Source organism: Pelecanus crispus, chromosome 2, assembly GCF_030463565.1.
Source record: "Pelecanus crispus isolate bPelCri1 chromosome 2, bPelCri1.pri, whole genome shotgun sequence".
NCBI lineage: Eukaryota > Metazoa > Chordata > Aves > Pelecaniformes > Pelecanidae > Pelecanus > Pelecanus crispus.
In genome coordinates, this window is record NC_134644.1 from 137,149,645 (window position 1) to 137,162,101 (window position 12,457).

The 12,457-nt window shown below is 37.3% G+C and overlaps 1 protein-coding gene across 1 annotated transcript in view; it reads left to right on the forward strand.

Annotated features, from left to right (window-relative positions):
- Window positions 1–12,457, forward strand: part of PREX2 (phosphatidylinositol-3,4,5-trisphosphate dependent Rac exchange factor 2) — a 201,243-nt gene that overhangs the window by 92,391 nt on the left and 96,395 nt on the right. The window contains exons 11-18 of the mRNA XM_075704766.1: window positions 1,659–1,759; window positions 5,767–5,870; window positions 7,201–7,250; window positions 7,811–7,886; window positions 8,608–8,680; window positions 9,839–9,981; window positions 10,135–10,227; window positions 11,566–11,714. Coding sequence (XP_075560881.1) covers window positions 1,659–1,759; window positions 5,767–5,870; window positions 7,201–7,250; window positions 7,811–7,886; window positions 8,608–8,680; window positions 9,839–9,981; window positions 10,135–10,227; window positions 11,566–11,714 — 789 coding nt within the window. The remainder of the gene's footprint in view (window positions 1–1,658; window positions 1,760–5,766; window positions 5,871–7,200; window positions 7,251–7,810; window positions 7,887–8,607; window positions 8,681–9,838; window positions 9,982–10,134; window positions 10,228–11,565; window positions 11,715–12,457) is intronic.

Here is a 12,457-nt window from a genome sequence, read left to right on the forward strand (position 1 = left end):
ACAATTGAGTTGTGGTTGAATCATGTTACCTCAGTGAAGTTGTTGCAAGCAGGTAAAGAATACACTCATGGTGAGGAGCCATGTGTGAAACATTTAAACCTACTGTCAAATGGCTGCTTTTCTATGCTGTCTTTGAAGTGAACCCTTTTGAAGTATGCTTTTGCTGGTCCATGGGTCACCGGTTAAAACCCATGAATGTGAGTGTTGCACTACCTCACTACACTGTTCTTTTGATTTGTAACACACATGCAAATATCTGATGTGCTATAAATTGGATGTCTCTGAACTGCATCAGGTTCATTGTGAAATAAGCCAGGCATTTCCTGCATGCACACTATATACTTTGTGTATATGCTGAGGATGTCCATGTGTCTGACACAACTCAGAAGTAACAGGCCTACTGTTCTATGATTATGTTCTGTCTTCACGGCACATCTGCCCTGGGCAGGTGCAGTAGGTATACCCAGGATTGCCTTATATTTGACAGTCTGGTCACATGTGGCTATTCTACTTTAGGAAATCCCAGAAAACATGGAAATAGCATATTTTCAGTTGGAAGGGCCCTACAACTATCATCTAGTCCAACTGCCTCACCACTCCAGGGCTGACCAAGTTAAAGCATGTTATTGAGGGCATTGTCCAAATGCCTCTTAAACGCTGACAGGCTTGGGGCATCGACCACCTCTCTAGGAAGCCTGTTCCAGAGTTTGACCACCCTCTTGGTAAAGAAAAGCTTCCTAATGTCCAGTCTAAACCTCCCCCAGTGCAGCTTTGGACCATTCCCATGTGTCCCATCACTGGATACCAGGGAGAAGAGCGCAGCACCTCCCCCTCCACTTCTCCTCCTCAGGAAGCTGTAGAGAGCAATGAGGTTGCCCCTCAGCCTCCTTTTCTCCAAACTAGACAAGCTCAAAGTCCTTAGCCACTCCTCATAGGACATTCCTTCCAGCCCTTTCACCAGCTTTGTTGCCCTCCTCTGGACACATTCAAGGAGCTTCACATCCTTCTTAAATTGTGGGGCCCAGAACTGCACACAGTACTCAAGGTGAGGCTGCACCAACGCTGAATACAGTGGGACAATCACCTCTTTTGACCAGCTGGTTATACTGTGTTTGATGCACCCCAGGACGTGGTTTGCCCTCTTGGCTGCTGACTCCTACTGAGCCTGCTGTTGACCAGCACCCCCAGATCCCTTTCTGCAGGGCTGCTCTCCAGCCACTCCTCTCCCAATTTATACTTGTTCCTGGTGTTAGTGCATCCCAGGCGCAGAATCTGGCATTTGGACTTGTTAAATTTCATGCCGTTAATGATTACCCAATGCTCCAATCTATCTAGATCCCTCTACAAGGCCTCTTGTCCCTCAAGAGAGTCATCAGCGCCTCCCAGTTTGGTATCATTATCAAGCTTGCTTATGGTGCACCATGTGCAAAGGTACAGCTTCTGAACAGAAAAGACATCTCAAGGGAAACCATATGTATTTATGTTAAAATAATGAAGATGAAATGAATGGTTTTTTTGAAGGTGGTATGGCATTCTGAAGATCATTAGGCTTAAGAATCATTTACTAGGCTAGTAAGAAACCCTAGCAACTGAGAGGGAAATGTAGATGTGGTGGTATGACATTTAAAGTTTGGTTTTTGTATCTGTTTTTTATTCAGTGAATTTGTGTCCTGGTTGTTGGAAATTGGAGAGATACACAAATCTGAAGAAGGTGTTCATCTTGGCCAAGCTTTATTAGAGAATGGCATTATCCATCATGGTAAATATAATTAGTTTTAACTTACTTGTTTTCAAGGTAATTGTTGTAATTAGAGTGGACTTAATTTTGTTTGGCAAAAAGATGGTCTTGTTAACGCAAGTCAGTGTGTTGAATCTGTATTATATCCTTGCAGGGACCTCATGGGGCCATTGTCCATGCCTAACAGATTTACTGGGAGAGGCTCCATTGATTTAATCAGATTACATCTATGCTGTTGGATCACAACATTGCAAACAGGGACCTAGAGAAACATTGCTATTCTCTTGTAAGCAAAAATAAATTCTGGGGGAACAGAGAATGGTAGACTGCTTTTAAAGATTTAAAGCATTTATTAAGGCCGGCTTTTTAGGGATACATGTTCAACTAAGAATTGTCGAAGAGAGTGAGTCACAGTTGGCTGTTGATAAATGTGCCTTCTCATCTGTTAGGTATCACAAGTGGAGCTGGTGGAATCCAACCTAGAACACAACAGTTTAATCTTTTGAATTTTAAGACCTTAATTTCACTACATTGTAAAGTTACTAAAATTGAAATTTTTATGCTGAAACTTTTAGTCACCTATCTGTATTGAGCTCATTCTGGAGAGAAGTAGCACGGAAATGGTTCAGTTTTTGAGCCAATAAGAAGGTTTTATTTCTCAATGTAATTCGCATTGGCAACATTTTTCTCTTACCAGAGCAGGTCCTCATCTCAGTCCCTTTTACAAGGTATAGTCCAACAGGACCATGTAAGTGAACTGGAGAAACATCTGGTTTTGAAGGCATGTTTGGCTTACAATAGGTACAGTCACTTACAAAACCAAACAAATAAACAAACAAATGGTGAGACAGTTGTGAAGTTAGCTACTGTTCCACCATAGATCCAGGGTGTAAATTTAGATTGAATCATTGATAATATACATTTTAATACTTCTATACTTCAGCCAGTGATTAATTTAATACTTACTTTTTAAGTTCTTTGCCACGATGTTTTCAGTGTCCTTGACTGGAAAGAAAGCGGGAGTAACGGTGCCACTTAGCTGTGTGCATTTTAAACATACGCACATTAGGAGGAAAAACATTAAGTTTATTCATCACTAGTCATGTAATCTTTAATTCTTTAATGTCGGTCTACATCATTTTCCTCCACCATCATTCAAATGTCAGATGCTATTATGTTTACTACACACACAGAATTGTTTTCAATGGAATGATTTTGTTGCCAAAGATTCTTCTCATGATCTTGTAATTTATATCACAAATACACTCATAGACTTTCTCAATACAGAGTTAAATGAATATTGTGTAATTTCATGAGATAAAAGGGTAATTATATTAGGGCATAGAAATGTGAGCCAGACGTGCTACTTTGAATAGTGGATCCAGCTGTGCTTCAGTGAAAATAGAATTCTTAAAATAAAGTTGAATGAACCATCTGTTTTCACAGAGGGAGCAGGGGAGAAAGACAGTTTGGCATTGCAAATGTTATAGAGGGCTTTGTTAGGCTTTGGATATTCACTATGCTGGCCATTGTTTTCACTGTGCTGGGCTTCATTCTAGCAATGCCAGACCCATGTTGTGATGGGCATTGTTTTACTTCCTAGTGTGTGAACTCTTGCAAGTAGAAAAGTTATGGTTTTTCCTTGATTATTTTTTTTTCCCCCTTTCCCCCCAGTTTTGCAAAAGAAAACAAGCTGTTTGTATGTTGCAATTCTAAATCCTCCTGGTGGCATTCTCTAATACCTGAAATGACTTATATCAGCCAATGGGCTGAGATACTTTGTCCGGTCACTTGCTATTGCTGATTAGAGATGGAAGCTTCCTCTCAAGGCAGTAAGGAGCTTTGTAGTTACAAAAATAATCTGAATATCAGATAGTTTTAAAATTAATAGGTATTCATGGGCTGTGCAGTTTCTGGGATTGGTGTACTGATCAGAGTCAAAATTACCCTGGCAAAAAAGTAAAAGTAAAGACTAGTTTAAACCTGATCAGTTCCCTTTTCTTAGTGTATGCCATATAAATATCTATCCCAACACAAAGTATAGGTTTGTTGTTTGGAGGGAGTGACATACAGAACAACTTGGGGTTCCTTATTTTAGTGGTAATGATGTCTTTTATCAGCTTTGAGTGTAAGTATGGTCTTGCAAATGTACAGCTGATACTAGTCAAAAGGAAAGCTGTACAGTAAGTTAAATGTTTTCATAATTTTTTGTTAAGGTTTCCATGTTAGTACAGTAGCTTATAGATCATCCATCCTTCCTCTTGAGTTGGAAACATCCTTGTGTGGTTTCCTTGCTTTCTAGAACTCAGCATGTGCCAGCTCTGTGGACCTCCTCCCCTAGTTTCTGGTGCACTGTGTGTAAGTAGGGGCTCCAAAGACAGAGTGGTGCTTGTCTTCCTCAGAGCCCGCTCTGTTTGTCATAGGCATGCAAGAAAGGAAAGGTGCTTTGTAGTCCTGGTTCCCTCTCTGCACATCTCTGTAACAGTGAGGAACAATTTGGCCTTAAGCAATACTGTCCTGGTGGTGGTTTTTCTATTTTCCATAGCTGATGGTTTTAAAAACTGTTAATGTATGCTGATCTAGTGTAATATATTTTTTCTCCAACAGTAGGAAATTATTTTTAATTACAGAACTAGAAGGTATCTTTTTTTCTGAGTTAAACGGTCACAATCTATTAAAATTCATTTCAATAGTTACACTAGGCATTGTATGTGAAAATTTTGTAGTCTCTCTGTGATGTATTGAGAAGCAATGATACATAAAAGAGCTTAGAGGTTATCTTGGATAATCACCTTAGTGTGAACCATCAGTTCAAGGCAATTGGAATAGTGTCCTGGGCTTTACTATTAGTAGATATATCAAATACAGGTAGAGAAGTCATTTTGCTCTTGCATATGACACTGGTGAAACCACTTAATGTATGAAGTCCAGTTTTTATGTCCATGTATCAGATGATGTGTGGAGATACTGAAGAGCTTGAAGGAGCATGAAAAATGATGCAGACAGAAGGCACCTTTATGGTGCCCGACTACATTTTTGAAGAGAATAAGGGATGATGGTTTAATCACTCGGTGTAGGAAGGCATGCACAGAAGAATTACCTAACACTGTCAGGCCTGTTACTCTGATTAATGAAGACATTACAGTAGCCTCCTTTATCAGTTGATGACATGCAAATTTAGTTTCAAAATTAAAGCTTACATCTGCAAGCAAAACAGTAATTAATATCAGCCAGTTATCCTAAGGTGGTGCTAGTGCCTAGTGCTGTCGTCAGCCATCAAATGAATTGGCTGTTTTTCAGAAAGATTTGCTGTAGTACCATTTCCAGGAGAATTTTTGTATTGTATGATATGGCTGTTTTGATAAAACATGTAAAGTTGTGAGGTTTGTTGCTGGAATCACGTGAAGATCACCTGTTAAGATCCTTTTTCATGGGTCTTTGGGGAAATGGATTATCAAGACCTTCATAATGATTGCAAGTCTCTTGCACTTAAGCCCTTCATCTGGCTACGTATAAAGGATAACGTTCCCTCTCCATTTCCTCCCCAGTGCAGGAATGGTCAGATATGTTGTAGAGGGTTTGTATCTTTATTGACTCATCTGACGTTGGCCTCAGCAAGAGTTAGAACAGAGAATAATGTGGAACAATAATATGAATAGTTGCAAAAGAAGCTTTATTTGGCTGTTTGGTCAAGAAGCTTTGCAAAAGCTCTGAAGACTAGAGCAGATATGGGTGCCTAATTTTTCAAGCTGTTCCCTGCCTGTTTGCCTGTCTTATTCTTTGCCCTGTGACTTAAAATTGTTTGGTTTCTTATGGACTAAAACATTGTGAGAAGTATTGTCACCAGTGACATAAAAGAGCTTAGGGCAGATGATCTAATTGGGCTTCCTGCCCTCCCTGTCTGATATCTACCTATTGCTCTGTAATGGGCTGTTATTGGAAGAAATTACGTTAGCCCTCTTCTCTCTTGTTGATTTCTTCAGAAAGTCACCTAACAAGACATGATTTTTTTTTTTTTTTTAATTTAGTTACAGATAAGCACCAATTCAAACCTGAACACATGCTGTACAGATTCCGATATGATGATGGAACATACTACCCAAGAAATGAGATGCAGGATGTGATCTCTAAGGTACAGAATAGAGTACTTGCTATTATTAGGAAGAACACATCAGAAATGGAGATTCTGCTTGAAAAATAATGTAGAATATTATGCCAGGATATGCCATCCCCTCATGCTTGCCCATCTCTATATTTATGTGAATCAAATTGAGTTTTCCATTTGTAAGGGAAGATTTTGGCTTGTTGTTACACATTTTAAATACAAAATTACAGTTTGTTATGTTATTTTTGTTATTTAATGATTTCATATGCAGGATGTATTGCCTGTGTTTCTGGGTGATTCTGAAGCTGGCGTTTCAGTCTATTGTATTTTTCAGTCCATTTTAATAGATATGAAGCTATATGTAGAAAACTGCTTTTAATTTTCTCTTAAGTCTGAATGTCTTTTTTTAGTGCCTTAACAAGGCAGTAAATCTGTGGTCACCCAGATGTTTAAACACAGCTAGGTAGTGCTATCCATCTACACTACTAAGCATAACAAAATGATTGAACAAAGTTGCCTTTAAACTCATGAATATTCAGACTTTTCATGATTTTGAGGTGGTAGAAAATGTCAGCATTTTGGGTATTACATTACAGTGTCATTCACTTTCCTGCTGGCATCTGTTATTGTTAAGGTATATCTAGAAAACTCTTTAATACTCAACTACCAGGCACAGCAAAGTAGGATGGAATTTAATTTGACACAACTTTTAATTGTTACACATGGTTCTTCTTGCATGTTATAAACATAATTGGTTTTTGATAGTCTGCTAAGGAATTCTAGTGTGATTTCTTTTTTTAAATAACAGTTTCTGATGGTAGTTTCTTAAACTTCTCCAAATGTTTTATTTTTTGTTTTGAATTGAAAACATTTCCAATCTTTGAATCTTCCTGCATTTTTTTTAAAGTTGATTGGTTAGTTATAATTTCAGTTTGTAAGTAAAGTATTGATGCATATAATCAAATGCAATGTTTTTTACTTTAATTACTCACTTTGTGGGAAAACCTTAATGCATGGAAACATGGCTTTATCTTTCCGGTTTTGTGTACTTTTCTTTCAAAGTACTATACCTTCAGAATTTTTTAGTACTACCTTAAAGCTAATCCTTTTTGTATGTGTCTCAGTGAAGCTGAGATTAGATTGGAAATATTTTATTTCTCATAATTTATTCATCAGTACTGTTGTCTGGAAATACTAAGTTTTGGCACATGAATATATATAGAAATTTGAACAGAGTTTTTTTACTATCTAAATGAAGTGCATTTAGAACATATAGGCTTCCTTACTGTGTCCCTTCCTCTTATGTTCTCTGTGGTGTGAATGTGTGGTTAACTAACCTCCGCTTTCTCTTTAACAGGGTGTACGACTGTACTGTCGCCTTCACAGTCTGTTTACCCCAGTAATTAGGTGAGTCCAATTGGGAAATCCTTAGAGAGACATTCGGAAGAAGTATATAATCTGGAGATACTGTGTTTGAGTGTAGGAACCTAAACCATCCTGTCAAGATTGGTCTCTTGGGAGTAATCAAACAAGATTGAAGGGCTATCAAGACAAAAAGTGTAACTGAATCATTAAATGACTGCAAACTCCATTCAATATGACCTTTTCTTACAGACTTTTAGAGCCTTCTAGGTCCTGATGGATATGCTTCGGTGCTTACTGTATATATTAATACACTCCTTTACTAACACTCCATTACCTTATTTGGAGAGTCCCAGCTGTAACAAGACAACTGCCTTTATGCTCCAGTGACATTATCGCCCAAGCAGGATATGGTCAGCCTCTTCCTTTCTATCTACACTGAAAGGTTTGACCTGCTTTTTTATTCCAGAGGCAACTTCTGAACCATTACAAAACACTCAATTCATGCTTGTACTAACTCTTTTATAAAATACAAGTTTTTTTTTTCCATTAGGCTCTTTTTGAGTTTTTGTTTGATTTTTTTAACATTGTTTTGTTTTGAACAGGGATAAAGATTATCACTTGAGAACCTACAAATCTGTGGTCATGGCTAACAAACTTATAGACTGGTTAATTGCACAGGCAAGTATACACCTTTGGATTTATGTACATTTTGTATTTAAATTCTAATTTGAAAGGTAGTGATGTATTAAGCAGAATAATATGCAAAGACTTGGTGTAAGGATTATTAAAACAGCATGTGTAAGTGTAATCCTCTTAAACTAGTAAAGTAACAAATCAGCTGTCAGCAGCCATGCTGTTCATCCCTTTTGTGCTTATCTTCCTTATTTGCAATTGAACTTTAAATGTTTTAATGAGACTTAGCTTTGTGATTCAGCATGTAACGTTGTTCATGGCTTAAAATGAAATGGATAGGCTCTGAAAACTCTAAATTACTAACGAGGTGGATAAAAGTCAGTACCAATTTGCTGTCATCAGTTCTGTTTTACTTTAAGCGAACTAGGAACAAGAACAGGGTATCCTGTTCATTCAATCAACATGGACCAAGTTTTATTTTATAAAAGTTAAAACCTTTGATGCTTTTAGATTCTATTATGTTCAATTTTTATAGAGAATGCAGTGTTACTAAAATGTTTACATATTTATTTGTAACTATAAAAAGGTATAGTGTATACACATGTATATACTGTTTTATATGTATGCTATAAATGTATATATAAAGGTGGCGGTGGTAAATATAATCTACAACCATTGTTGGCCTTGTGAGGTTACGCCATTGTGCATAGAATCCATTTTGCTGCTATATTAAAATATATTAAAAAAACCTGCTATGGTTTAACAGGGGGATTGCCGGACGAGGGAAGAAGCTATGATATTCGGTGTAGCTCTTTGTGATAACGGGTTTATGCACCATGGTAAGTAAATACATTCTGTACAAGCTATGCTTACCTTTTGTTTAATGCAATCTACATAGTAGGAAGAAATGCGGGGCTGGTAAAGATATTCCAGAAGGGACAGGAAGTTGTTTCACTGTATCACTGAAGAGACCTATGCTACAGTCTTCAAGGAAATAAAAAGCTATTGTATACTCTGAAAATTATTTTCAGTGAATTTTATAGCATGCACTGAGGGCTTCATCCTCTGAAGGATTTAGGGGCGGAAGTTTTATTAGTCACTTTGAAGAAATTTCTTAAGCAGGTAATACATGTTTGCACAGATGAGATGATAAAAATTGAGGAAATATGTAGGAAGAAGGGAGGCATTTTTGGAGGAAGGAATAAAGTATGGAGAAGCGTGACTTTAAAAAGGTGAAGTGGTGACAGTAGAAGAAAGTGGACTGTAGAAAAATTAGAAAATCGTAAGGACAGCAGAGAACAAAGAAGGCGGCAGAGGACAGCAGAGATGTGTGCTGTACCAAAAATGAGGTGAACAAGGTCACATTTAATACCATCAGAGGGAAGATTTCAGTGAAAGGATTGAAGCAGTAGGTCATTTACTGAAATGAAAAGAGGGAAGAAATTATTTTCTCATCAGCTTGTTTAGGGGAGGGAGAATTAAATTCCTCTGTGGCTCTGTTCGTTCTTTTTTGTTTGATTTTTAAACATACAAACTGCATCCGTCTGCTGTTCTAGTTGCTTCCACATCCCCACCAAACCCACTTCTAATAGTGAACCTGGCATGCTTCACTACCTGGAGAGTGCCAGATCTTGGTGGTGAGCATCTCCAGGAGCTGCCCAGCAGAACTTTTTAAAATCACAGTTTTAAATCTATTTCAGGAAAAAACTTTGTGCTTGATGTTTTCACTAGAACCATGTCAGGCTAATGCATCTTCCTCAGCTTGGTGAAATCCAGATGTTGTAATTGAAAATGAGCTTAGTGATACCTGTCTTTAATGGATCCAAATAAAAATTGTTTATGTTAAAAATTAAGATTTCCCTCTATTCACGCACAAAAATAGTTTGCTGGCATTTAATCAGTGTACACATGTTCAGTATTATGGCTTATGAAAGACCTGATATTCAAAAGTTCAAAAGAAAAAAAATGATTAATATGTGTGATTTTGTATCATACAGTGTTAGAGAAAAGTGAATTTAAAGATGAACCATTGCTGTTCCGTTTTTATGCGGATGAAGAAATGGAAGGGTCAAATATGAAGCACAGACTCATGAAACATGATCTGAAAGTAGTGGAAAATGTCATAGCCAAGTCATTATTGGTGAGTGAAACCAAATGATTGTGTGTTTTGATGACTAAAATAATTGGTTGTAGTGATGATAAATTAGCACTGTGTATTGTTATTTAATGGCGATATACTTTACTTCTTCTTTATGCCTTTCTGAACCATATTTTGAACAATTTTATTTTGCAGATTAAATCTAATGAAGGCACCTATGGTTTTGGTTTAGAAGATAAAAATAAGGTGCCAATTATTAAAGTGGTGGAGAAAGGATCAAATGCTGAGGTATCAAGTATTATAAATTATCTTCCCTATTTTACTGACTTGATCACAGGTGTATGTTTTGCATATCAGTTGGGAAAATTTATAGTAGTAAATGGTAACAATGACAACTTCCTAAGAAAGCTGTGGTTATGGATCTTTTTCTCCCTTTTTTTTTTTTTTTCTTTTGTTTTGTTTTGTTTAAAATAGAGCTCTGATCATTATCAACACTCACTTCCTGCTCAGGAGAATGGTTGTATTGAGTGGTGATGTAAGAGTTAACATTTTATTTTTATATGTTTTATAATATTCCACTGATTATATTAATCATGATTGGAATAAACAGTTTTGGTAGAATATGAAATGAGTGTAAAACTAGTATGCTAGGCTGTGAGTTGCACTTGACATATTTCATAATAAAGGATGTATCAAGCTTTGGATAAAGTCTAGAATTTGAGAATCTGAATAAATTACAGCCTTTCTGTTTAGTATTACTTTAGATGCTCTTTGGGTAAATTCATATTGTTCTACTGAACTGCATAGGAGTCTCTGTACATGGAAAGAGAAAGAACAAGTCTCGTCCATGAGAGAAAGATTTTATACATGGATTTCAAGCCTTTCTGAATTTCATGGTGGGATAGGAATTCAAAATAAAAATAGGTACAGCAAATCAATAATATAATACAGCCACAGAGCTATGGCCAGGGTGATTTCGCTCTGTTAGCTTTGCATAATTCTGTATTGTCTTTTCCAGCAGTCAGGTTCTGCCACCATCTCAGATGGTGCTAAGGCTAACCTCTGTCCTGAGCTGCTCTGACCTAGTTAACGCTTTCTTTCTTGTTTAGAGGTTTAAAAACTGTATGCAATTTGGCTTGCCATGCCTGTGGCTCCAGGGCCATGAAACTTTTAAGGATATTGTTTTGTTCCGGAACTTAATAAGTATTCACTTACTAAAGTATTCATCAGGTGTTTCCTTATGAAAAGAAGCTTTAGTTCCTTTGGAGAATGATGTATGGGCAAATTAGGTAACATCGTAAAAAAAGTAAACTGGGTCAATGAAAGCTGTTGTGTTAATTATTACAAATATTAACTGATACCGTAATACTGTCATAAAATCTTGATTAAGACTAGGTCTTGTATTTAGGTCTCTTCAGAATGAGTTTACGGTACCCTTCACGTCAATTTAACCAGTTCTAGAAGTGGTTTGTGGTGTCTTTTGTGCGTGGTATGTGAAGGAGGCATAAAGAATGTAAAGAAAATGTGTGTGCCATTATTCCTAATGAGGTTGCATGCAAGCAGAAGAAAATACAATGTTAATGGTTATAAAAGGCAAACATATACAGAACTGTTATTGTTTTCTAGATGGCAGGCTTGGAAGTTGGGAAGAAAATCTTTGCCATTAACGGTGACCTGGTTTTTCTGCGACCCTTCAGTGAAGTGGATTGCTTCCTGAAAGCATGTTTAAACAGCAGAAAGCCCCTGCGGGTTCTTGTGAGCACTAAACCACGGGAGTAAGTTGTCATTCCTTTGGGGGAATTTTTACAAACTACAATTGAAGTAAATTTTAGAAGACCAGTGGAACTTCAGACAGCACTGCTGTAAAGTTATTTTAAATGCTGTATCTAATCTGACTTTGTAAAGTCAAGCAATTTGATCTGCTTTGATTTTATTACTTTTGTCAGTCAGCAAAAGCAAAACACGAGTGCTTTAGATCATCAGCTCTGCCACTTTAAATACATGCAGGAACCGCAAGTGTAAATGAAGTTTCCTTGACTATATGGACAGTTTTGATCACTTATCTCTCACTGTGTTTATTAAACAAGTTCCTCTGTCTGGGGATTAGTTGCTGGTTTGGCAGAAGTCGGACTCTCTGATCTAATGGGCCCCTTAAGTATGTGTGCTGGTTGTATAAACAGCAGGAGCAAGTAAACAGCTCCCGATCTTTATGAGATGCATTTCTGTACACAGTTTTGACCATTCCTACCTGAATGCCATTTTTGTTACGTAAAAGAAATACAAAGTGAGGCCTGATGGCTGGCTTCAGTAAGTATGTAAACGAGCATACGTCTATTAATCAAGTTAATGCAGTTGTTACTGGTTTGTACATACCAGAGAAGGAGGAGAGTAAGAAACAGTGGTCAGGAGTGATTTTGATCAAATTTTGCAGGGTAAGGAGGACCCATCCTCTGTCATCAGACAGCACACACACAGTGCCTTGGAAATGGTTCTGGTTCAGTGGTAGAGTGGAGCCATG